Source organism: Saccopteryx leptura, chromosome 3 (assembly GCF_036850995.1).
Source record: "Saccopteryx leptura isolate mSacLep1 chromosome 3, mSacLep1_pri_phased_curated, whole genome shotgun sequence".
Lineage (NCBI taxonomy): Eukaryota > Metazoa > Chordata > Mammalia > Chiroptera > Emballonuridae > Saccopteryx > Saccopteryx leptura.
In genome coordinates this window covers 207,626,608-207,653,384 of record NC_089505.1, presented here as the reverse complement: position 1 = coordinate 207,653,384, position 26,777 = coordinate 207,626,608, and the positions used below count along the sequence as shown (strand labels likewise).

General features: G+C 43.0%; 1 protein-coding gene across 4 annotated transcripts in view; it reads right to left on the bottom strand.

Annotated features, from left to right (window-relative positions):
• PTGFRN (prostaglandin F2 receptor inhibitor) overlaps positions 1-26,777 on the bottom strand; it is an 84,585-nt gene that overhangs the window by 7,653 nt on the left and 50,155 nt on the right. For 3 of the 4 annotated variants that reach the window (XM_066377255.1, XM_066377256.1, XM_066377257.1), the window contains 3 exons: positions 23,303-23,728; positions 17,316-17,735; positions 8,312-8,419 (listed from right to left, as the gene is read on the bottom strand). In XM_066377255.1, the coding sequence (XP_066233352.1) occupies positions 8,312-8,419; positions 17,316-17,735; positions 23,303-23,728 (954 nt within the window). The remainder of the gene's footprint in view (positions 1-8,311; positions 8,420-17,315; positions 17,736-23,302; positions 23,729-26,777) is intronic. The other variant, XM_066377258.1, reaches the window with a different exon arrangement.

Genomic DNA, 26,777 nt, shown 5'->3' with positions numbered 1-26,777 from the left:
CATCGTCACTCCCCAGTCATTCAGCCTATGGACAAGGAGGGGACGTAAGAGCCCGGCCCTTCCCTCAAGCTCATACTTTATTTATTTATTTTTTTTGTATTTTTCTGAAGCTGGAAACGGGGAAAGACAGTCAGACAGACTCCCGTATGCACCCGACCAGGATCCACCCGGCACGCCCACCAGGGGCGAAGCTCTGCCCCTCCGGGGCGTCGCTCTGCTGCGACCAGAGCCACTCTAGTGCCTGGGGCAGAGGCCAAGGAGCCATCCCCAGCACCCAGGCCATCTTTGCTCCAATGGAGCCTTGGCTGCGGGAGGGGAAGAGAGAGACAGAGAGGAAGGGGGGGGGGTGGAGAAGCAAATGGGCGCTTCTCCTATGTGCCCTGGCCGGGAATCGAACCTGGGTCCCCCGCACGCCAGGTCGACGCTCTACCGCTGAGCCAACCGGCCAGGGCCTAAGCTCATACTTTGATGCAACCCACTCCCCAGAGCACCCTGGGGAGGTAGCCTTGTTCTGAATCCCCATCTCAGCCTGGCTTCTTTCCCAGCTCTATCTGGAGTCCCTCACTCCTGCACGGTTTTCTCCCAAGAGCATACATTCAATTCATGACTTCATGACGCACAGGCCTGTCTCAGGTGTTGCGCTAAGAGGACCTGATCAAAGACATTCCCTCTAAATGGCCACCGCCTGCTCACACCCCTCCTCCCACCTTGGCACAGGTGTGGCTTGGCACCTGGCCCTCTTATGAGACCTGTCCTTTCCAAAAGAGAATTCCTTCACTGCCCAGATGCGTGAGGACAAACTAAATTACAACTTGTGTTTAATTATTCAGAATCTTCCACCCACACAGTCCAAGAGGGCAAAGTTTTAGAAGATTGTGATCTGCAAGATAATAGACACCTAGAGATTTAACAATTACTCTGGAGGAAAAGATTTGTTATATTAAGGGCACAACTGGTGACCTGTTAATTTACTGAGAAAGTGCATTTAAATGATTTCATTTGTATATATCACAAAAGAGCTTTAAAGGTATAAATGGTACTTACTATCCTGTTTCAATTTTTGGAAAGGATATCCCTCTCCTTTTCTAGCAGTCTTTTTCAATGTTTACCTCCATTCTCATTTGTGAATCCTACTTTGTGTCCTCAATCCTCTGCACCTCAGATGTATTCCAGTCACATGCAGCATATTGACGACTGGGTCAGTGACAGACCACACATATGACGGTGGTCCCATCACATTATAACGGAGCTGAAAACTTCCCATCACCCAGCGACGTCACAGTCACATCACATGTGTAAGTCACGTGTTTGTGGGGACTTCCCATCACCCAGTGATGTCACAGTCATATCACACGTGTAAGTCACGTGTTTGTGGGGATGCTGGTGAACACAAGCACGCTGTGCCGCAGCGGTGTGAAAGCACTGACTGACAGTTATACCAGTGGGCTGTACCACCTGGGTTTGTGTAAGTGCACCCAATGATGTTTGCATGATGACAAAACTGCCTAATGATGTGCTTCTCCAAACACACCCTGGTCGTTAAGTGGCACAGGACTGCAGGGGCAGCTCAGTCAGGACCCAGGCTTCTCTCTCCTTGCCCCTTTATTACTTCTCCCCAATTCAGGCCCTCCATTACAGGCATTGTTTGTTCTATTTAGTACAATATAATTCACAGTTCACAAGATTTTCTCAAGAAAGAGGGGAGAGGAGAGGAGAGAAAAAAAGGAGGGGGGGGAAATAATTTCCTTTTTTTTTAATTTTTATTTTATTTTTCTTTATTTCATTATTTTTTTTTAAAAAAATCAACTCTTCGATTTTTTATTTTTTTTAACTTTTTATTCTTTATTAAATCTCATTAATACTATCAACAAAACCACCCTCAGATGCCATTAAGGAAGAGAAAATCGAAATCATAGATACAAGAGAAAGAGAGGTAACACAGATAGATGAGGAAAAATCTATGGAGAAAAAATTTAATATATTGGAAACCTTGGAACTAAATGACAAAGAATTTAAGATAGAAATCCTAAAAATCCTCCGAGATATACAAGAAAACACAGAAAGGCAATTTAGGGAGCTCAGAAAACAACTCAACGAACACAAAGAATATATTTCCAAGGAAATTAAAACTATAAAAACAAATCAAACAGAGATGAAAAACTCAATTCACGAGCTGAAAAACGAGGTAACAAGCTTAGCTAATAGAACAGGCCAGATAGAAGAGAGGATTAGTGAAATAGAAGACAAGCAACTTGAGGCACAACAGAGAGAAGAAGAAAGAGACTCAAAAATTAAAAAAAATGAGATAGCCCTACAAGAATTATCTGACTCCATCAAAAAGAATAACATAAGAATAATAGGTATATCAGAGGGAGAAGAGAGAGAAAATGGAATGGAGAACATACTCAAACAAATAATAGATGAGAACTTCCCAAGCCTGTGGAAAGAACTAAAGCCTCAAATTCAAGAAGCAAACAGAACTCCGAGTTTTCTTAACCCCAACAAACCTACTCCAAGGCATATCATAATGAAATTGGCACAAACCAACGACAAATAAAAAATTCTCAAGGCAGCCAGGGAAAAGAAGAATACAACATATAAAGGAAGGCCCATTAGATTATCATCAGATTTCTCAGCAGAAACTCTACAAGCTAGAAGAGAGTGGACCCCAATATTTAAAGCCCTGAAAGAGAGGAACTTCCAGCCACAAATACTATACCCATCAAAGCTATCCTTCAAATATGAAGGAGAAATAAAAACATTCACAGATACAGAAAAGATGAGGGAATTTATCATCAAAAACCCCCACTCCAGGAATTACTAAAGGGGGTTCTCCAATCAGATACAAAGAACAAAAAAAAACAAAGCCACAAGTAAAAGCTCCAAGAAGAACACAATAAAACTAAATTTAAACTGTGACAACAACAAAAAGAAAGGGGGGGAGAGGAAGGAGATTAACAGTAGCAAAGGACGATGGAGTGCAAAAGTACTCACAAAATAGTGCGCTACAATGAACAGGGTAGGAACCCTTTTCATTACTTAAAGCAGGGGTCTCAAACTTGCGGCCCACGGGCCGCATGCGGCCCACCGAACAATTTTGTGCGGCCCGCAGACTAATCCACGAAGTTCAAAATATTTTGGATAAAATTAAGTAAGCCTAGGGGCCTACTTGTATTTTTCATTTCTCTAGCATCCTAGCTAGATATTAGCTTAGTTAACAGCAGTTGTGATGCGAACTACAGTTTCTGGTCGTTTTGTGACACTGAAAAGTGTTGCGTAACAGTTGCCTTTTGTACACCAAGTGCGGCCTGCCGAACGGCTGTGATCTTGCTCTGAGGCCCACATGCTGAGTTGAGTTTGAGACCCCTGACTTAAAGGTAACCACCATTGGAAAAACCACCACAGAAGCACATGAGATAAAAAAGATAGCAACAGAAGAAAGATGCATGGAATACAACCAAATAAAAACAAAAGATAGAAAAACGAAAGAGAAGGATCAAACAAGACACAAAACTAACAGAAAGCAATATATAAAATGGCAATAGGGAACTCACAAGTGTCAATAATTACAATAAATGTAAACGGATTAAACTCACCAATAAAAAGGCAGGGTAGCAGAATGGATTAAAAAAGAAAATCCAACTGTATACTGCCTACAGGAAACTCATCTAAGTAACAAGGATAAAAACAAATTCAAAGTGAAAGGCTGGAAAACAATACTCCAAGCAAATAACATCCAAAAAAAAGCAGGCATAGCAATACTCGTATCTGATAATGCTGACAACAAGACAGCAAAAGTACTCAGAGGCAAAAATGGCCATTTCATAATGGCTAAGGGGACACTGAATCAAGAAGACATAACAATTCTTAATATATATGCACCAAACCAAGGAGCACCAAAATATATAAGACAGCTACTTATTGATCTTAAAACAAAAACTGACAAAAATACAATCATACTTGGAGACCTCAATACACTGCTGATGGCTCTAGATCGGTCATCCAAACAGAGAATCAACAAAGATATAGTGGCCTTAAACAAAACACTAGAGAACCTGGATATGATAGACATCTACAGGACATTTCATCCCAAAGTGACTGAGTATACATTTTACTCCAGTGTACATGGATCATTCTCAAGAATTGACCATATGTTGGGCCACAAAGACAACATCAGCAAATTCAGAAAAATCGAAGTTGTACCAAGCATATTTTCTGATCATAAAGCCTTGAAACTAGAATTCAACTGCAAAAAAGAGAGAAAAAATCCCACAAAAAAGTGGAAACTAAACAACATACTTTTAAAATATGAATGGGTCAAAGAAGAAATAAGTGCAGAGATCAAAAGATATATACAGACTAATGAAAATGACAATACGACATATCAGAATCTATGGGATGCAGCAAAAGCAGTGATAAGAGGGAAGTTCATATCACTTCAGGCATATATGAACAAACAAGAGAGACTTGAGCTCAAGTGAACCACTTAACTTCACACCTTAAGGAACTAGAAAAAGAAGAACAAAGACAACCCAAAACCAGCCGAAGAAAGGAGATAATAAAAATCACAGCAGAAATAAATGAAATAGAGAACAGAAAAACTATAGAAAAAATTAATAGAACAAGAAGCTGGTTCTTTGAAAAGATCAACAAAATTGACAAACCCTTGGCAAGACTTACCAAGGAAAAAAGAGAAAGAACTCATATAAACAAAATCCAAAATGAAGGAGGAGAAATCACCACAGACACCGTAGATATACAAAGAATTATTGTAGAATACTATGAAAAACTTTATGCCACTAAATTCAACAACCTAGAAGAAATGGATAAATTCCTAGAACAATACAACCTTCCTAGACTGAGTCAAGAAGAAGCAGAAAGCCTAAACAGGCCTATTAGTAGAGAAGAAATAGAAAAAACCATTAAAAACCTCCCCAAAAATAAAAGTCCAGGCCCTGATGGGTATACCAGCGAATTTTATCAAACATTCAAAGAAGACTTGGTTCCTATTCTACTCAAAGTCTTCCAAAAAATTGAAGAAGAAGCAATACTTCCAAACACATTTTATGAGGCCAACATAACCCTTATACCGAAACCTGGCAAGGACGGCACAAAAAAAGAAAACTACAGACCAATATCTCTAATGAATACAGATGCTAAAATACTAAACAAAATACTAGCAAATCAAATACAACAACATATTAAAAAGATAATACATCATGATCAAGTGGGATTCATCCCAGAATCTCAAGGATGGTTCAACATACGTAAAATGGTTAATGTAATACACCATATCAACAAAACAAAGAACAAAAACCACATGATCTTACCAATAGATGCAGAAAAGGCATTTGATAAAATACAACACAATTTTATGTTTAAGACTCTCAACAAAATGGGTATAGAAGGAAAATATCTCAACATGATAAAGGCCATATATGATAAACCATCAGCTAATAGCATATTAAATGGCACAAAACTGAAGGCTTTCCCCCTTAAATCAGGAACAAGACAGGGTTGTCCACTCTCTCCACTCTTATTTAATGTGGTACTAGAGGTTCTAGCCAGAGCAATCAGACAAGACAAAGAAATAAAAGGCATCCATATCGGAAAAGAAGAAGTAAAGGTATCACTTTTTTGCAGATGATATGATCCTATACATCGAAAACCCCAAAGAATTCATAAAAAGACTACTAGAAACAATAAGCCAATACAGTAAGGTCGCAGGATACAAAATTAACATACAGAAGTCAATAGCCTTTCTATATGCCAACAATGAAACATTTGAGAACGAACTCAAAAGAACAATCCCCTTCACGATTGCAACAAAAAAAATAAAATACCTAGGAATAAACATAACAAAGAATGTAAAGGACTTATATAATGAAAACTATAAACCATTGTTAAGGGAAATCGAAAAAGAGATAATGAGATGGAAGAATATACCTTGTTCTTGGTTAGGAAGAATAAATATAATCAAGATGGCCATATTACCCAAAGCAATACACAAATTTAATGCAATTCCCATCAAAATTCCAATGACATTTTTTAAAGAAATGGAGCAAAAAATCATCAGATTTATATGGAACTATAAAAAACCCCGAATAGCCAAAGCAATCCTAAAGAAAAAGAATGAAGCTGGGGGCATTACAATACCTGACTTCAAACTATATTATAGGGCCACGACAATCAAAACAGCATGGTATTGGCAGGAAAATAGACACTCAGACCAATGGAACAGAATAGAAAACCCAGAAATAAAACCACATATATATAGTCAAATAATTTTTGATAAAGGGGCCAAGAACACACAATGGAGAAAAGAAAGCCTCTTCAATAAATGGTGCTGGGAAAACTGGAAAGCCACATGCAAAAGAATGAAACTGGACTACAGTCTGTCCCCCTGTACTAAAATTAACTCAAAATGGATGAAAGATCTAAACATAAGACTTGAAACAGTTAAGTGCATAGAAGAAGACATAGGTACTCAACTCATGGAATTGGGTTTTAAAGAGCATTTTATGAATTTGACTCCAAAGGCAAGAGAAGTGAAGGCAAAATTTAATGAATGGGACTACATCAGACTAAGAAGTTTTTGCTCAGCAAGAGAAACTGATAACAAAATAAACAGACAACCAACTAAATGGGAAATGATATTTTCAAACAACAGCTCACATAAGGGCCTAATATCCAAAATATACAAAGAACTCATAGAACTCAACAACAAACAAACAAACAACCCAATAAAAAATGGGAAGAGAACATGAACAGACACTTCTGCCAGGAAGAAATACAAATGGCCAACAGATATATGAAAAGATGTTCATCTTCGTTAGTTATTAGAGAAATGCAAATCAAAACTGCAATGAGATACCACCTCACACCTGTTAGATTAGCTATTATTAACAAGACAGGTAATAGCAAATGTTGGAGAGGCTGTGGAAAAAAGGAACCCTCATTCACTGTTGGTGGGAATGTAAGTAGTACAACCATTATGGAAGAAAGTATGGTGGTTCCTCAAAAAACTGAAAATAGAATTACCTTATTACCCAGAAATCCCTCTACTGGGTATATACCCCCAAAACTCAGAAACATTGATACGTAAAGACACATGCAGCCCCATGTTCATTGCAGCATTGTTCACAGTGGCCAGGACATGGAAACAACCAAAAAGCCCGTCAATAGATGACTGGATAAAGAAGATGTGGCAAATATACACTATGGAATACTACTCAGCCATAAGAAATGATGACATCGGATCATTTACAGCAAAATGGTGGGATCTTGATAACATTATACGAAGTGAAATAAGTAAATCAGAAAAAACCAGGAACTGCATTATTCTATACGTAGGTGGGACATAAAAGTGAAACTGAGAGACATTGATAAGAGTGTGGTGGTTACGGGGGGAGGGGGGAGAGGGAGAGGGAAATGGGGAGGCGGATGGGCACAAAGAAAACTAGATAGAAGGTGACAGAGGACAATCTGACTTTGGGTGACTGGTATGCAACATAAGTGAATGACAAGATAACCTGGAGTTGTTATCTTTGAATATATGTAACCTGATTTATTGATGTCGCGCCATTAAAAATAAAATTATTAAAAAAAAAAAAAAAGTGAGAGAGGGACATCAACTGTCACGAAGGAGGCCAAGCAGAAAAGATGTAAGACTAATGTTCCATGACTCTTTGGCATCCTGTTGGCAATGCTAGTATTTTCTGTACAGAAAACAATTCACAAAGATTTTCTAAGATTTCATCTACACTAGCACTCACTGGTCACTTGCTACTCATTTGTCCTCTTCTGTATTTCTTCCTAGAACATTAATTGCCACTTGATATTATATGGTGATTTCTTTTTTGTTTGTCTCCTTAACTAGGCTGCAAGATCTCGGAGAGCAGACTTGGAATGTTTTGTTCACTGCTCTACTCCCAACATCTAGAACAGGACCCGTGCACAGAAGGATCACAATAAATACCTGCACGATTAAGCGGATGAAAGACAAAGGTGAGGAGCGTGACTCTGCTGGTGGGTTCACACCAGCTTGAATCAGCCCTGGAAGTAGCTCACTCATTGCCCTGACAACACAGATTCAATAGCTGGACGTGTTTCCAATTCATCTAACAAACAGATGCATTCATTCAACAAATGTTTATTAAACACCTACTGAGAACTAAGTCCTTAGTTGACCAGTTTGGGGATAAACAGACAACCCAATCCTTGACTTCTACATCTATGAAACTTAGTGGGGATGATGCAAAAAGCCATCTGGGGAAGGTCAAGGGGAAGGGGAAAGGTGGAGGAGAAGTACCTGGATCCAGGGCTGCTCCTTCGACAGTGACAATACAAAACAATTTGATCAGATCTCCCCGGATGACTGATGGTGTGTCTGAATACACGGAGGCATTAAATACAGGACCTGGAAGAAAGGGATTATCATTATTCTCTTTCACACTTTCAAGTTCCATTCTTGATATGCCATGGCCATCTAAACGAGTCTCGCTTCCCTTGAAATGGGGTTAGAAACTCACGAAACAGAAGGTGTGCTAAGGTTGCTTCTCTTCTACTGAGAGAGACGAGTATAGGCACATCCAAACGAGCTTCATTCTAAGATGACAACCAAAATAGCACGTTTCATAAACAATTACTTGCTTCTGGTCTGTCCAGGACCTTGTCTGATAACAGCCACGCTGTAGTGAGTGTGAAAGCCTCCTCAGGCTCCCGCCCAGACACGGCCCAGGTTGTTTCTGGTTCCCTGCAATTCACCTCCAGGACAGGTGGCGTGGAGATCAGAGGTATCAGGATCAACGCAGGGACGCTTCTGGTCCTGGTGGAATGAGCAGCCTCACTGTGCTGGGTGCTGGGGATAGAACTTGTTGCTAGGAGGCTAGAATCCAGTATGGAGACACACATGCCAACAATGACAACACTTCCAGCATGTATCCTGGGAGCCACTGAAGGCACGGCACCAATCTGCTGGGGAAACTGAGGTGGCATGGATAGTTCTTAAAACAACTATCAGACAGGATGTGTCTTGCACACCTTTCTGAGAACACTTCCTTGATATCCATTTTTATAAAAGACCCTTTTCCTACTTTCGAAGGCCAGGAAGATGGTCCTACCCACACCTTGCTAATTCCCCACAGGACCACCTCTCACTGCAAGGCAGAAATACTCCCTCTGAGGTATTGAGCATACATTGTCAGGTAATGAGCATACATATGAAAAACAAAATAAAAAAGTAAAAAGTTTCCACATATAAAGAGAATTATCTGTGGCTCCCACACCCTTCTTAGACAGACAGGGGTTAGGCACATTTGTTTTTTAAGCCTTTTGGGGGACAGCATTACATAGCTTTAAGGCAACCTGATCCTAAAGTAGTCCAGCATTTACCTTAACCCAATTCCTAATATGTAGGAACAGGTAAACCTAAAGAAACTCCCAGAATACCAATGTTATGGGATTTCCCTTGGGCTTCCTGGGAAGCAGAGAGGGCCCTGGGCACTGATTCTGAAACTCATTAGAAGCTAAGAATGGCCTGACTAGGCGGTGGCGCAGAGGATAGAGTGTCGAACTGGGATGCCGAGGGCCCAGGTTCGAGACCCCAAGGTCGCCAGCTTGAGCGTGGGCTCATTTGGTTTGAGCAAAGCTCACCAGCTTAGACCCAAGGTTGCTGGCTTGAGCAAGGGGTCAAGGGAGAAGACAAGATGGCGCTGGAGTAGGCAGACGTACCAACATCCACCTCCCAGAACCAAAGTGGATTACAACTTAATTTCAAGAACTATCATCTGGAAAAACCAACTTTGAACTAAACTAAGAGGCCTCTTCAACCAAGGATCACTGAAGAAGCCACACCGAGACTGGTAGGAAAAGCGGAAACGCAGAGAGGGCTGCCCAGCTCCCCGGAGCAAACGGCAGCCGGGAGAGACTCATGTGGCGGGAAGTGAGTTTAGCAGAGAGGGGAGGGTCCTGAGTCCCAGGAGCAAGGGGTCACTAGGTCTGCTCAAGGCCCGCGGTCAAGGCACATATGAGAAAGCAATCAATGAACAACTAAGGTGTCTCAATGCACAACTAGAAGCTAAGAATGCAAGTGTTGCCACCTTTTCAATCAGATTGCCAGAAAGAAGAAAGTACTTTTTAAAATTCTGAAAGAAATGACTGAGAGGTTCGTGCAACCCAATAAGGCCTTAAAGAATGGAAAAGGCCATGTTTTCATTTCAGCATGAGTTCCTAACACCAAGTACGTGAGTGACCTGTGCATCTCCACCTGCAAAGGGCAGCTGGAAAGTACGGAAACCTAGCGAGGTCAGGCAGTCCTGGCGGGCCTGGTGGAGAGTTCAGATCAACCAGAAGGGGGCAAAACAGCAATCCCAGGAAACGGGAAGGGACAAAAGCAGAGAAGACCCCTATTATCTACTGCTGGACACCGTGTCCCTCACCTAACTCAGCTCTCGTCCTGGTTCCGCAGGGCCTCGCCACCCTGGCCCAGCTCTGCCCATCGCAGTGACGTGGGGAGGGATGGGGCCGGCTGCTTTGGCTTGGCTTGGCGGTAATGACTGGGGGATTTCATGCCATATACGGCCATCTGTGGGAACAGGTGAGCAATGAAGACCCCATTTATTTTCTCTGACTAGAAATAGTAATAAAATAGAGCCATCTTAAGGGGCTTTCCGGCCCCTTCTAAGAGAAGGCAAACTGATAAAACATGAAGATATTCTCATAACAGATTTAGGTTTTTTATTTACTTAATGTGAACCAGCCAGGAAAGACTTTCCTAATTTGGACAAATTTCCCTTTCTTTTCATAGAAAGCCCCACATGCCTTCCAGGTCACAAGTTACGGTCCTCACCGCCCCACCCCCCCAGTGGCCGTGGTCGTGGGGACAACAGAGTACTTGTGCTCTGGCTCACTGCGCTGACGGGGACTGGGAGAAGGCCCTCATTGTGCATTATTCATAGCAGTGGTTTCCTTCTAATGAAACCAACAACTCACTGTTAATGTGGGTCTCATTATCCTAGGCTTAGAAATATTTTTATTATGGGCAATTTCTGCAGTAATGCTGTTTTTGTGAGGGGATTTGTCTGGTTAACTTCAAGATGACAGATCAAGGCACAGAGAATTTATGTGAACACCAGTCATCGGTGCCCCCTGATTCCTAGTCTGTGAGTACACAGACCACTTGGCTTTTAAATACAAACATGAACACAAACCATCATCCGACTCCAGCCCCTGAAAAAAGGCTGTTAAGAGCAGTGTTTTCGTGAAAGCCAAAACTGCAGACCATCTGCATATCCACCACGAGGGTGAGGGTTAACCAAATTCTACTAGGGTTAGTCATTAAAGTTTGTATTTATCTAGAATTTGTTATAATACAGAAAATGCTTACCTTCTAATGTTAAGTGGGGGAAAAGCAGCTCATAAAGTTGTGTATATAGTCTGATCTCAGAGTCATTAAGACAACATACAAGACAAAAATTCTAGGAAAATAGACTACAAATTAAGTTTATAGTTGATTCTCTTTTCCTTCTTTCTACTTTGCTATATTTTAAAATTTTCTCTATTAAGCAGAAAAACTTTTAACAGGCCAGAACCTTTAACACCATTATACTTATACCATATTTTTCCCAGACAGTAAAAGTCATGACTCAGTAAAACCCCTTGGGAAATATAGTCCTCATACCTAGAGGCAGATACCCTGGAACCAGGGGACAGAAAGGCAGATAACAGGAAGGACCTCTTTGCCCTATGTGTCAGACAGCATGGTGCTATATTTTTTATTTAATTAAGTAAGAGGCAGGGAGGCAAAGAGACATACTCCGCATATGCCTCGACTGGGATCCATCCAGCAAGCCCCCAATGGGGCAATGTTCTGCCCATCTGGGGTCTGCTGCTCCGCTGCTTGGCAACTGAGCTATTTTAGTGCCTGAAGCAAGGCCATGGAGCCATCCTCAGCACCTGGGGCCAACTCTGCTCAAATCATTCAAGCAATGATTGTGGGTAGAAGGGGAGAGAGAGAGAGAGTGAGACAGGAGGAGGGGGGTGGAGAAACAGATAGTCGCTTGTCCTGTGTGTCCTGACCAGGAATCGAACCCGGGACATTCACATGCAAGGCTGACAGTACCGCTGAGCCAAATGGCCAAGGCCACTACTAATTTTTAATACATGACAGCTCTTCAATACTTGCTGGGAGTTTCTCAGGGCTATGGCATTGTGCTGAATGCTGAATTAGATGGCAACTTCTCTTAAACTGGAAATTGGCTATGACAATTTCAGGGATTAAAATAAAAACCTTAGGTAGTCTATTCATCTTGAAAGCTACAGTGCTATTTTTTTCTGTTATGCTGAGACTTACAGTACTGAGAAATAAATTCAATACTCATTCCTTATCCAGAAATACAAAAGATTTTATATCTTCCCTTTTCCTCAAAGCAGTTTTAAAGAAACATTAAATAAGAAATGTAAAACAAGATGAAATAAACTCCTACAGATGGTAAGACAGATACACAAATATAAGAGAAAAAGCACATAATCTGAATCTTAGTAGATGCAGAATAAACATCTGAAATACCCAACACCTCTTCATGGTAAAAACACTAAAACTACAAAGGAAAGGAAACTTCAACTCAATAAAGGGCATCTATGAAAAACACACAGCTCCCATGATACTTAATGGTGAAAGCTGATCATTCCCCCCACCACCCCACTAAGATCAGGAACAAGACAAAGATGTCCATTTGAGTCACCACTATTCAATACTGTACTAGAGGTTCTAGCCAAGGCAATTAGGCAAGAAAAGAAATATAAAGTATTCAGTTTGGAAAGGAGAAAGTAAAAATATCTTTATTTGCAGACAGCATGATGTTCTATTTTTAAAATCCTAAGGAATCAACCAGAAAACTATTACAACTAATAAACAAGTTCTACAAGGTTGCAGATACAAGATCAATATACAAAAATCAGCTGCATTTCTATAGGTTTATGACAAACTGAAAAGAAAATTAAGAAAGCAATTCTATATATAAGAACATAAAAAATATTTAGGATAAATTTAATGGAAGAAATTTGAGATTTGTACAATGAAAACTATAAAACATCATTGACAGAAATTAAATAAGACCTAAATAAATAAAAAGACATCCCATGCTCATGGAAAGAAAGATAATACTGTGAAATGGCAATACTCTCCAAACTGATCTACAGATTCAATACAATCCCTATCAAAGTTCCAGCTGTCTTTTTGGCAGAAATTAATGGGCTGATCCTAAAATTCATATGGAAATGCAACAGACCCAGAATAGCCAGAGCAATCTCAAAAAAAGAACCAAGATGCACGACTCACACTTCTTCATTTCAAAACGTACTACAAAGCTACAGTAATCAAATGAGTTACTAGTATAGAAACAGATATAGAGATCAATATGAGAATTCAGAGTCCAGAAATAAACCCTTAAAATACTTATGGTTAAATCATTTTTGACAAGAGTGCCAAGATAAGCCAATGGCGGAAAAGAACAGACTTTTCAACAAATGGTGCTGGGACAGCTGGGTATTCACATGAAAGAGAATAAAACTGAATCCCTTCCTCAGACCAAATGCAAAAATTAACTCAAAAAAGAAACTGGACATCACCAAAATGAAAAACTTGGATGCTTCAAGGGACAACATTAAGAAAGTGAAAAAGACTACCCACATAGAGTGGGAGAAGATAATTTCAAATTATCTTTTAAGAAACTTGTATCTAGACTTTAGATACAAGAAAATCGCTACTACTCAACAATAAAAAATAACTCAATTTTAAAATAGGCAAATTATTTAAATAGATATTTCTCCAGAGAAGATATACGGGGGGGGGGGGAGGGGAGGAGAAGTAGGTTTATAGTTGTGAGTATACGAAATACAGAGTTTAGTCTTATATATTATTGTTCATAAGTTATTATAGTATTATTTTCCAAACGAACTGGAAACCAACTTTTGCCCCACCCTGTATATACGACCAATAACTACATGAAAAGATGCTCAACATCAAATCATTAGGAAAATGCAAATTAAAACCACAATGAAATACTACTTTGCACCCACACAGTTGGTGATAATAAAAAATATGGAGAATAGGTGTTAGTGAGGACACAGAGAAATCAGCATTCTTGTACTCTGCTGTAAAATGACACGGCTGCTCTGGAAAATAGTTTGGCAGTCCATCCACGAGCCAAATGGAGTTACCATGGGGCCCACCATCCCTCCTAAGCAATGAAAACTTGTCTACACAAAAACTTGTACACTAACATTGAGGTCAGCACTATTCAAACTAGCCCTGAAGTGGAAGCAACCTAAAACATTCATCAATAGACGAATGAATAGATAAAATGTGATATATCCATATGATGGAATATTATTTACCTGTAAAAAGGAATGAAGTACTGACAACATGCTATAACATGGGTGAACCTTGAAAAGATTTTGCCTGAAGGGAAGGGGGGAGGGAGCTGTTGGGAGGGGGTAAGAGAGATGTGGAAAGGAATACGGGGGAGGAGAGATACATTCAGGGAGACAATAGAATCTATGTAAATGCAATAAATAAATAAATAAATAAATAAATAAATAAATAAATAAATAAATTTTAAAAAAGATTTTGCCAAGTGAAAGAACCTAGTCACAAAGGTCCACATAAATGACTCAATTCAGATGAAATGTGCACAAGAGGCAAATCTACAGAGACTAAAAGATGAGTGTTTGCCAGGGGCTAGAGGTGGGGAGATGGAATTGACTACTAATGGGTACAGAGTTTCTTCTTAGAGTGATTAACAAGTGCTGGAATTAGATAGTGGTAGTGGTTGTAAACTATAAATGTACTAAAACCACTGAGTTGGATACTATAGATGGTGAACTTTATGATATGTCAACTATTTCAATAAAGCTGTCATTAAAAAACAAACAAGAAGATACACAATAAAAGAACTGTGTTTTCACTGTTTTCTAAATCTAAGGACTTAAATCAATATTACTTTTTATTAATCTATAAAGGCTTAGAGTTTAAAAAATGGCTGAAGATTATTTCACTACACGTATCTGAGTTGATATAGGTGAGTATGAATTACACATTCAGAAATCTCTAATTGGAACCCAGGGCAGATCTAGTGAAAACACTGTATATTAAAACTCACAAATGATGATCCTTCACCTTGATATTCTAATATTGTGGATCAGAGACTTTTAAATCATTTACCTGCTGAAACACACATACATACATAGACTCATCAGAGAAGCTTAATGAGTTAGAGAGATGAACAAAATATATTTCTATTTGAAAATATATATCTATGCCATTAAAAAAAAGTGAACCTTCCTACCTTACAGAATAAAAACAATTTACTTACCAAAGATAAAATCAATTCACAATAGACGTAAAAATGTCCTTGTTTTGATTAACGTTCCCATAGATGAACACCACTAATAATTATTCTTAACAAACCAGGTTAAAAGATATATTCCTCTATACTACTGCAGCTCCGCAGGCTCAGCTAAATGGATAGTACATCTTTATCCAGTCCAAAAGCAAGGTTGAGTATAAGATTGGGATGCTCAGTCCCAGTATGGAACATTGTGCTGATAAGCCGATCCTAAAACAGTGCCCACTACCCTTAGTCCCAGGGACCCGCTGCAGTGAAAACCAAGGGGCTGGATACAAATGGGGTCTGATCTCTGCATCTTCCAGCCTTTGGCAAGTCACTTAACCTTTCTGGAGGCTCACTTCTCTCCTCTTTATATTCTGCCATGTTTCCTAAAGATTCTGAAATAGCTATTTATTTTTTAAAATGAGGATCAAAATGAGGGTAATAATGTTCATGCAAAAAATTATACAGAAACATTCACAGCAGCATTAGTCATAATTGTCAAAAACTGGAAACACTCTAATGGCCATTAGCTAATGAATGGATAACCAAGATGTGGCAGTCCACATGATGAAACGCTCTTCAGTCATGAGAAGGAATGAAGTCCTGTCTTGCGACACCATGAATGACCCATGAAAACATTACGAGAAAGTGAAAGCCAGACAGGAAGACCATGTTATATTCCATTATGTAAAATGTCCAGAACAGGCATGTATATAGAGACAGAAAGCAGACCAATGCTTGCTGGGGGAGAGCAGGTTGTGAGGTGCAGGATGTGGAACTGAAGGATGTCAGCTGAGGGGTGTGGGGTTTCCCTGGGGTGTAATGAAAAAGTTCTGTAATTGATTGCCATGGTAGCTGCACAATTTTGTGACTATAATGAAAGCCATTGAGTTATACATTTTGTGTGTGTGGGTGGGGTGGGGTGAGCTGGAGTGGAGGGAGGAGGGAGGGCATGGAGACATTTTTTAAAAAATTGATTTTAGAGAGAGAGGAAAGGGGAGAGCTGGGCAGAGGGAGGGGGCGGGAGAGAGGGTGGGAGAGAAGGAAGAAGAGGGAAAGACAGAGAAAGAGAGAAAGAGAGAGAAACATCAATTTGTTGTTCCACTTACTGATGCATTCATTGGTTCATTTTTGTATGTGCCCTGACCAGAGATTGAATTCTGCCACCTTGGCGTATCAGGAAGACACTAACCAACTGAGCTACCCAGATGGGGCCTGGAGACATTTTTAATTGTCATTACTACAGGGGCACGGCTGTGGTGTGCTATTGGTAGACAGAGGCCAGTAATGCTCAATATCTTACAATCAGGGTTGCCAGCTTTCGCAAATAAAAATACAAGTGGGTAGGTGGCCAAATCAAGTCCAGGACTCCCAGTTAAATCTGAATCAGATTAACGGTGTTGTTCATCTGAAATTCAAGTTGAACTAGGCACCCTGTATTTAATCTGGCGACCCTACCTATGAAGCACAGGACAGGCCCCTACAACGAAGAAAAATCCAGGCCACACCTGCAGAGTGTGAGGTGGAGAACCCCGGCACAGGGCAGCAGGCAGTGGTTCTGGAACCCTGGCTTGCACCACAATCACTAGGAGGGCGGTGGGGCTCAGATTGTTGTGCCCGCCCTCCGGGGGCATGGTTCAGCAGTCTGTGGGGGGCTCAGCATTTGCATTTCCATCAAGTTCCCAGGTGAAGCTGTTGGTGCTCATGGACCACACTGGAGAACCACCTGAAAAAAGGCTATATACCTCTGCAAGCAGGTGACAGGAAAGGGTCTAGGCTTGAATTATACACTTCAAATGGGCAAACTGTATGACATATTAACAGTATCTCAATAAAGCTGTTAAAAACAAAGCAAAGCCACTGGACCCAAACCTTAGGGTCTCCTCTAGCTCACTCTATGACTCCACAGATTTCCCTGCTCACCCGAGGTCTGGAAGTCTATCTCAATAGGATTGGAGAGACTAGTTGCTGCTTCTCGCCACAGGCTGCCCCTGACAGGAGACCAGGCGGTTACCATGCAACGGTACAGCCCTGCATCCGACACCTGAGTCTGGTACATTCGATAACGGAACTCATCCTCCTGCACTTTCTCCAACACAACGCCGTCCACCCGTGAGGCGTCTGTCCAGTTCTCCAGCCTCACCACAGAGTCCTGGTCCAGGGAGATGATGTACTTGGTTTCGTTGGGGCTGGAGAGGTCCCCGACAGGCTTCTCAGCCGTGATGAGCACCGAGTAGCGCGGCGACTTAATATTCTTGGAAGACACTTTGCAAGTCATCTCAAATGTATTTCCTGCAGCAAAGAAAGGCTTTGGCTGCCTCGCCTTCACCACAAGCACGGAATCTGCAATGAGGTAGCAGAAACAGGTGATTTCCAATGGGATCAGTTATGATGGCTACTATCTGAAAGAACAATGTCAAGGAACTAGGAATTCATTTGCAAAGTGCCACAACAGCACTTCAGACAATCTGGAAACTCAGAAAGGAACTCACGCAGGATGAAGGAGTGTAGTATGAAGTGATTTATCAGGTGTGAGGGAAGAGTGAATCAATGGGTGAAAATTTGGTTTTAAGGCTTTTCAAGTCCTTGAGAAGTTTTACTTAGAGCAAGAATTTAGTAAGCCACTGGTATGCTCCCCTATCTTCCCTGGATGTGAGGGAGAGCTCACTCTTAGTGAACTGGGCAAGACAGGCTCCAGGCGACACCATCTGCCTCTCCTCCCCTGAGGTTCTTCTGGGTGCAGGGGAAGAACCTAGCTTAACCAGCCTGCTTGGAATAGCAGGGCAAGGGAGGAAATATATTCTCCATTTAATCACATGATGGTAACATTACAGACAGATTTTTACTATGGTGATGGGAGCTCACACTTGTTGATCCAGTTATTTCCACAGAGACACTGTTTTAAAATTTCGAGCAACTGTCCATGTTCATACTAACTTTAGGTTTTAGGTGTGTTACTCCCCACATCTGTTAAAAAAAATAATCCCTAAGCATATGCATATTAGAAATCTCCTACATTAGAATAGTTCAGTGTCAGGCCCTTGGACAGTACTTAAATATTTATTGACTGGATGAACAAGTGAATTAAATACATTCTTTTTATCCTTTAATGAGATGATTAATTCTATAATCTGTCCTGTATTAAAATGAAATTTTTATGTTGGGTTTTTCTGGGGAAAAACCCAACTGTTCCACCAAACCTGTTAGCAGAACATGCACATTAGGGTATTTCTTTACAATCACTGATTCTTGGGTTCCTGAGCCACACACATTTATCCTGACTCTCCTGTGACTTTGGCCATCCATTCATTAATTAAACAAGTACTTATAGAGAGCCTCCCATATTCTTGGCACTGACAATGTCATTGTAAACAAAACAGAAGTCCTTTCTTTTATATACTAGTGGAGGTATATGAACAAAATAAGTAAAATATGTGGTATGGTTCAATGGTGATACATGTTTAAAAGAAAAAAAAGCAGGGCCTGACCGGTGGTGGCACAGTGGACAGAATGTTGACCAGGGATGCTGAGGTCCCAGGTTTAAAACTCCGAGGTCAGCAGCTTAAGCATGGGCTTATCTGGCTTGAGCGTGGGCTCACCGACTGAGCGTGGGGTTGCTGGTTTGAGCATGGGATCATCAACATGACCCTATGGTGGTTGGCTTGATCCTAAAGGTTGACGGATTGAAGCCCAAGGTTGCTGGCTTAAGTCCAAGGTCACTGGCTTGAAGCCCAAGGTCACTAGCTTGAGCCCAAGGTCACTGGTTTGAGCAAGGGGTCTCTGGCTTGGCTGGAGGCCCCCTGTCAAGGCACAAATGAGAAAAAAAATCAATAAACAACTAAAGTGATGCAACTATGAATTGACGCTTCTCATCTCTCCCTCTTCCTACCTGTCTCTGTCTCTCTTTGTCACTCTCTCTCCTGCTAAAATAAAAAAGAAAGAAAATAAAGCCTGGAAAGAAGTATAAAAGGATGGGCAGGGTCACAATTTTAGTGGCCAGAGATGGCCTCACCAAGAAGGAATCACCTGAATGAGGACCTGAGGAGGTGAGGGAACAAGACCTGTGTTCATTTGGGGAACAGTATCATAGGCAGAGGGAACAGCGAGTGAAAAGCCATTAGGCAGAGGCATGCCTGGTGACTAGAATGGCAGGAAAAGCAGACCAGCTGGGTTAGGTTTAGGGTTTGTGTTCAGGGGGTGAGGTGGGGGGTGCTGGAGAAAGCTGCAGGTGAAGTCAGAAGGGAACAGAGCCAGCTGGTGTAGGGCATCAAGGATACTGAAAGAACTCTGGACTTTTCTTTGAGGGAGATGGGGAACCTCTGAAGATTTCGAGCAGAGGAGTTTCATGCTGATTTACTTTAGCAGGACTGCTTTAGCTGCCACGTGCAAGGGCAGAAGAAGACCAATCAGGAGGCGAGTGACATTATCCAGGCAAGAAACAACGGCAGCCTGGTAACAGAGTGAGAAGTGGTGAGATTCTAAACCAATTTTGAAGAATGAGGAATGAAGGATGAAGGGTTTTGTCTGAACAGCTAGAACAATGGTGCTAGAGAAGGTGAGAGAAGACCAAAAGCACCATTTGAGCAGAAGTTTGAAGTGCCCCTTTAAATAAGTGGAGGTGGCAAGACATCAACCTGATACCAAGTCTAGAGTTCTGGAGGTCCAGGGTAGAAATATAAATTTGGGAGTCACTAAGTATATAGGTAGTATTTGAATGAGGTTAGAAGACATCACCAAGGGAGTGAAGTTTAACAGAAAAGAAAGTCCAAGGACTATGTCCTGAGGCAGTCTGACGGTGGAGGGTCAGGACGATGAAAGACCAGTGAGGGGACTCAGCGGAAGAGCCATGTGGTTGGTGTATGTGTCCCTGAGAGGAGCACAGAGCTTCCAAAGTGCTTTCAGTAGGGGCAACTGAGTGCCTAGTTAAGCCCAGCTAAGTCAAGTAAGATAATGAACAACTGGGTTTTACAATAAGTTGATCACTAGTCATTTTACTATAATAAGCTATGAGGGCAAAAGAGATTACAGTAGGTACCAGAGAGGATGGAAAGAGAGAAACTGGAGACATCAAGCACAGATAAAGCAAATACTTGGGTTATACAGCAGCTCCCCCTTCTCCATGGGGGATACACCCCGTGGATACCTGAAACTATGGATAGCACTGAACCCTAGACACACTGTGTTTTTTACTACACACAGGTACCTATGATAAAGTTTAATTTATAAATTAGGACATTTCATGGATACATTTGTTCTTACCATAGATCTTAGCAAACTAAGCATACGGTTTTTGTTCTTTCCTTAAGTCAGAAACTTTTACCTTTTCACTTAAGGAAAACACTTTATGGCTTCTCTCTGGCACACATCTAAATTGCCAGCATCACTAGTCTTACATGTTGGGGCTCCTATTAAGTGAAATGAGAGTGACTTGAATACAGGAACAGCAATACCACAACAGTTGATCCAATAACCAAGCAGGCTACTAAGTGACTAACAGGCTGGGGGAGGGGGGAGGGGGGGCATATACAGCATGGATAAGCTGGACAAAGGGATGATTCACGTCCCAGGAAGGGCAGAGAAGGATGAAGTGGGACTCCATCATACTACTCAGAATGATGTGCAATTTAAAATGTATGAATTGCTAATTTCTGGAATTTTCCATTTAATATTTTTGGACTGCGGCTGACAACAGTAACTGAAACCATGTAAGGGGGCATTAGTGTAAAATAAAAAAGAGAGAAACAGGTGGGCAAGGAGGTATGGGGAACAGAAAGATGGGAGGGAAGGGAAGTCAATATTAGTTTAGCTAAAAAAAAAAAAAAAAAATCCAAAACAGCAGATCTAACAGCATGTTTACAAGCCAATGGGACAGGTCTAGAAAAAAGAGAAATACTAAAGACATAAAGAGGGAAGCCACGTGCCTGAGTACTTAGAGGGGCTGGCATTGTTAGGACATGAGGTCGCATAACATGGGCTCAGCCCGGGGAGGGTATGTGGGAATTCTCCCAATTGTTTCTGTTTGTTTAGGGACTAGAAAGTAGGGAAGTAAACAGATTAAGGGAGTGTTGAGAGCACACTTGACATGCATGATCACAGATCAAAAGTGAGGCCAGTCAACATCTTTAAATGTTTTTCTCCAACCACATTCAGCTGTGCAGATGCAGAAGGAGGCAGCAGAGGACTGGCACTCAACTGGGGCGCAGTCTAGTAATAGTGCCAACAGGGAGTGGGCTGAGGGAGCTAAGGTTGCACAAGGAGTGTGACGGAGACTGACCGGGAACTGGGGCTGACAGCAGGATGACTCCTAACTCATCTGACCTTCCACCCCTGGACATACCTAAGAACAATGCAGGACAACAGGTATACAATGGACTATCCTGGGCAATTGGTCACTCTCTGTTAGAAGTGAAGACAATGGGCATGAAGGACAGTGCAAGACAATAGGATTAATGGACTGTCCGTCCTGGTGGATTGAAGAGTTGATGTTGGAGTACCAGAGAATGATCTAGAAAGGCAGAGGAGTGTGTAAAGAATAGGATGTTTGGAATTAAAAGTATGGAAATCATCCAGTTATTGGAAGCGAAAGGGTCTAGTGTAGGGTATGAGCAGGGGCATGAATAACACAATAGGACAGAGGATGTGATGACCAGAGAGAGGGACAAGGAGCTGAGAATGAAGGCTTATCTGCATTGGGGTTCTCAGTCTTGGTTGCCCAGGAGACCCACCTTAGGAGCAGTGAAAATTCCAATGCCCCAACTACATGTCCTCAGGCCAACTAAGACAGAATGTCTTGTGGAACTCACACTTCAGTTTTTTAAAAATACTCTTTGGGTGATTCCAATGGGCAGGCAGGTATAATCCAGCATCTAATGGATAGTGCAGCCAGCAGGACAGGAGGCACACTGGAGAGAGTGGCTGGGAGTCAAGAGTTAATATCTTCAAAGAATGAATGAGGAAGGCCTAAGAGTCGACAGGTGACGGCAATGAGAGGAGGGGCGTGACCTCGTGACGTGAGACTGGAGCTGGTGTTTCCAGGGAGAAGGAAAAAGGGGCCGGAAGCTGCAGTGAGGGACAAGGAGGACTCAGTCCCCCCAGGCTCAGGTATACGAGAAGTGTGGGAAGAAAACACCAGCACTCAGGAGGAATCCAAGAGAACAGGGTCCTCAGGGGAGAGCTAAGTTAGTAATGTTTAATGAGGGAAGAGATGAAGAGATGAGGCTTGGGAAACAGGAAATTTTGCTGTTTGGTGCTACAGAGAAGTGGCAGTGGGTCAAAAGAGGCGTGTGGGCGCTGTGTGGTGCTATGAGGGAAGAAGGATCCAGAGGCCCGTAGGCACAGAAAAAGCAGGAATAAACACTTGAACCTGGCGTCCCAAAGCCGGCAGTGCTCTGAGCATGCGGGAGAAGATGCATCAAAGAAATTGTTCCCCTTGCATTGTGTCACTTCTGCCTGGAAACAATCTCTCTGAACAATGACTGGCAGCTCAGGGGCAGATACAGTGGCCTAGTGGCCTGTGGTTTCTATGCTGTGGCACCTCTGATGAGCCTGCATTCAGCGGGTGGGTGAACAGAGACACTCCCCCAAAGGGCTGTGTAAGGCCTGGCTTAAAACCACTTAGTGGAGCAACAGTGTCAGTGGCTGACCCCATGCACACTGTGAGTACCTATAGACAATGACCTGCACCAATGACCACACCCCAGCTCTCTCACCAGGACTTACTTACCCTTGTCCAGTATCACCGTCTTAAAGGGCTTCATGCTGTAGATAGAAGCACCAGTCATTTGAGCATGTGTTTCTTGGCTTCCTAGTGTAAATGGAAACCTGCAGGCTGACTATGCATCTGAACACATACAGAGGGATGGCATAAGCCAAAACAAGACAAGAGTAAAAAATAAGAACAAAGCTCCTACCTTCCGATGCCCAAAATATGTGGACAGGTTTAGAGAAGACATCCTTGCTCTTTACCCAGCTGTCATTCCGCTGTTTGGTCCAGGCAGACACAACGCAGTAGTAACTGCCTCTGTCTTCCTCTGTAGTCCTTTGGATTCGGAAACTGAACGTATCCATACGCTCCTTAGAAAAAATAAAGTCTCCATCCTGGGCCCGTTGCTTGCTTCTCTCACTGTACTTCAGCGTCCAGTCCCTGTCCATGACTGCAAGAAACTCACTGGTCACCATGTCATCACTGCGCCGGTTCATCCTGTAGTACCAGGACACTGTGACACGGACACTTGCACCCATGCTCTTCATGTCCACGACCTGGCATTCCAGCTCAGTGAGGTCGTCTGAAAACTCAGGGACCTTAGAAGCATTCAGGTACACCTGATAGTCTGGTTCTGAACCAAAGAGAGAGGAACCAGGGTCAAAAACTCAGTACCATACCAAGAATTAGCAAAAGGAACAAGGCGAGGATTCCTTCTGTCCTGACAATGAAATGCTTATCCTACCAACTGCAGTGACAGAAATGAAAGTCCTTGCATTAGAGGGGAAGGATCCTATGCCCCAAGAACACTTCCAAAGGCCAGAAGCCCAACGTCCCCCATCACACTCTTGGTCTTTCCATAACGTCGAGGTTTGTGGTCAGCCTCCCCAGGAGATTAGCCTCTTCTGAGAAGGATCTAAGAAGCTTGGTGTTCACACTCTATCAAGAGTTCTCCTGGATGGCCGAGCAGTGCCCACAGACCCCACGGAGCAGCCCTGGAAAACCCGATCCCAGAGGACATTCTAGCACTTGCGGCCAGTCAACCCCACTGTGGCTCAGGTTCCTGCCATCCTCGGCTATGCCCCAAATGCAAGTGCAATGGGTTACCATCCCCCGTTGTCTCACCCTCTCTCTACTGGTCCTGACTTTTCCCACTAAACCTGTGTTCCATGGTCAATAAACACCCCCATCCTGAAACTCCCCAAACAACATTCTTTTCACTGCCACATGGAACTTGCTTATCTAATTGTCAACCTTGAAGATCCTGGCTCACTTAGTCCCCCCCCCCCCCCCAAGTTCCCTGACAGGCACAAATCTAACAGCAGGTAGGAGGAAAGTCAGCCCTCTCCTAAAGTCACAGTCTTGTTATCTTTCACTGGTATAAAAACCTCTCCTTCTTCTGAGGTTCCCACCATTCATTTAATCCATCTCTATAACACATGGGGCCACAATGGCCCCAAGGCCTCCTTCCACACTTGCCAAGGACGCAGTACTGCAACCTCCCTGTGGGCTCCTTTCCTCTCTCCCCACCCCGCTGCATGTTACACCTGATTCTCTGAAGTTCTCCAGTCACCACCATCCCACACCACGACAGTGAACTGCAGTGACCCCTGTGGCCCTCTCCTGATTGCCCTGCAAACTCCCACTGGCTCAGTGTCACCTCCTCTGTGCCCCGTGTGGGGTCCCCAGAGTGTGACACTGTATACTCCCATAGATGGGCACATAATTTCGGAGAGCACTAATCCCACTCTGCGATACTCCGTGCCTGATGGTCTCATCCCCAGGACCCTTCTGCACACACCACCTTGTATGCAGTAGGCACTCAGTGAACGTTTGCTGTGTTAACGGTAAGGCTTTTAGAAAAGGCTGCATTTTTCTCTCCTAACACTTTGTTTTCTAGGAGAAAAATCACCCCACCTAAACAGAACTTTCCATTCGCCAGCCCTACGTTTATTCACATCGCCTCCATCAAACTGCATCATGATATTTAATGTGTTTTTTTTTATGACTCATTCAGATTATAAACTGCTGAAGTCACGGAACTGTTCTCTTGTGATTTACACTTCTAATGAAATGTGTAACATCATGACTTCTCCAAGAATGATTCACTGGGCCAAGAAATGGAAAGAACTCAAAATCCTAATTCCCTTAAATGTCATCTTCACAAGCACTTAGTTGCAAGTGAGGCTGGACCCTGTGCAGCATCAAGTTACACAGACGTGACCCTGCTGGCCCACGGGAGCATGCCCTACCACGATGTGGGCGCCACAGGGAAACACCAAAGGCTTCTAGACTGTCATCCTGTCTCCTCATCTTACAGGCGAGTCTCACCGCTGGGCTCCCCTGCCTCTCAGGCAGAACGCTAATACCCCATGCCACCTCTCTTGCCACCACTGACAACTGAACAAACACCACCAACATGTGTTCACATTGTCACATGAATGAGCCAAGGTATTCCTGAAATACTCGCCCGCATTCAAGGTTTCAGACCTTTTCCTCATGTCAGCCTCACTCCAGAGCACGGCAGCTGGAGTACACTTAACACGGAATGGACAGACTTGAACTGGTTGTGCATGGGGCAGGACTGCACCCCTCGGTCCTGTCGGGACCAAGCTGGGACGTCACAACAGCCAGAGTCTTCACAGAGGAGCAGGAGCCATCATCACCTATGGAGCCCCAACTCCATTCTAGGCATGATGGGAAGACCCCTCATGTGGGTCACCACGTTAACCTGAACCACAAACTGTGGGGCAGTGCAGAGCTGTGGCGAAGAGCCAGGGGTCTGGAGCCAGACTGTGTTCAAATCCTGGCTCTGCCATTTACTTGCTGTGTAACTCTGGGCAAGTTACTTCACCTCTCTGGTACCTCACCTGTAAAAATGGGGATCAGAACAGTAACTATCTCATAATGTTACTTTCAGGACTGAGTGAAAACATACATATAAGGTATGCATGTGCATCTGCATGCGTGTGCTTACATACATATCCACACGTAGATAGTTCATAGTTCCCACTGTGTGCCTGAGGAGGCAGAGCTTAGAGGTCAATCACATGCCCATACAGCTCAGAAGCAGCAGATCTGAACCTGGGACTGTCCTTCCCACCACCTTTCTGGTACTCTCTCAGGCGAGTCACAGTTCCTGTCATCTAAACTCTATACTTTCTAAGTGCCGCTGACCGGCATGGCGACTGTCTGGTACACTGAGGCCGAGTCTGGCCGGATGCTGGTGAGCTGCACTACAGGGAATCCCGGGCCATCACCTCAGCCTGGCGGACCAGCACACACCCCCACTATGGAGCAGCCTGTGGGGGCTCCTGTCTCCTTACTGGTCACCAACTCTGTAACAGCTGTCCTTCAACCCTTCACGGTCTCCTAACACCTCAGGAGCAGACTTGCCACAGTGGCATTCTGAAAACAAAGGCTGTTACAGTTACCATGAAATATGGCAGAGAGCATGACTGCATGCTCTACTCGTGGGCAGACCACAGAACACACGGGAAAGGTGGGCAAACTAGTCTCCACACCAACCACCAAGTGGCTCCCCTGCCCCCCACCTGGCCAGCCACACCCAAAGCTCACTCTCCAGTACGGGGACCCCGCTGCTCCTCGCTCAGCCCAACTCCACCTCAAGCTCCAGATCCAGACTGGCATAGCTGGTCTCCTGACCTGGCCTTCCGTGGCAC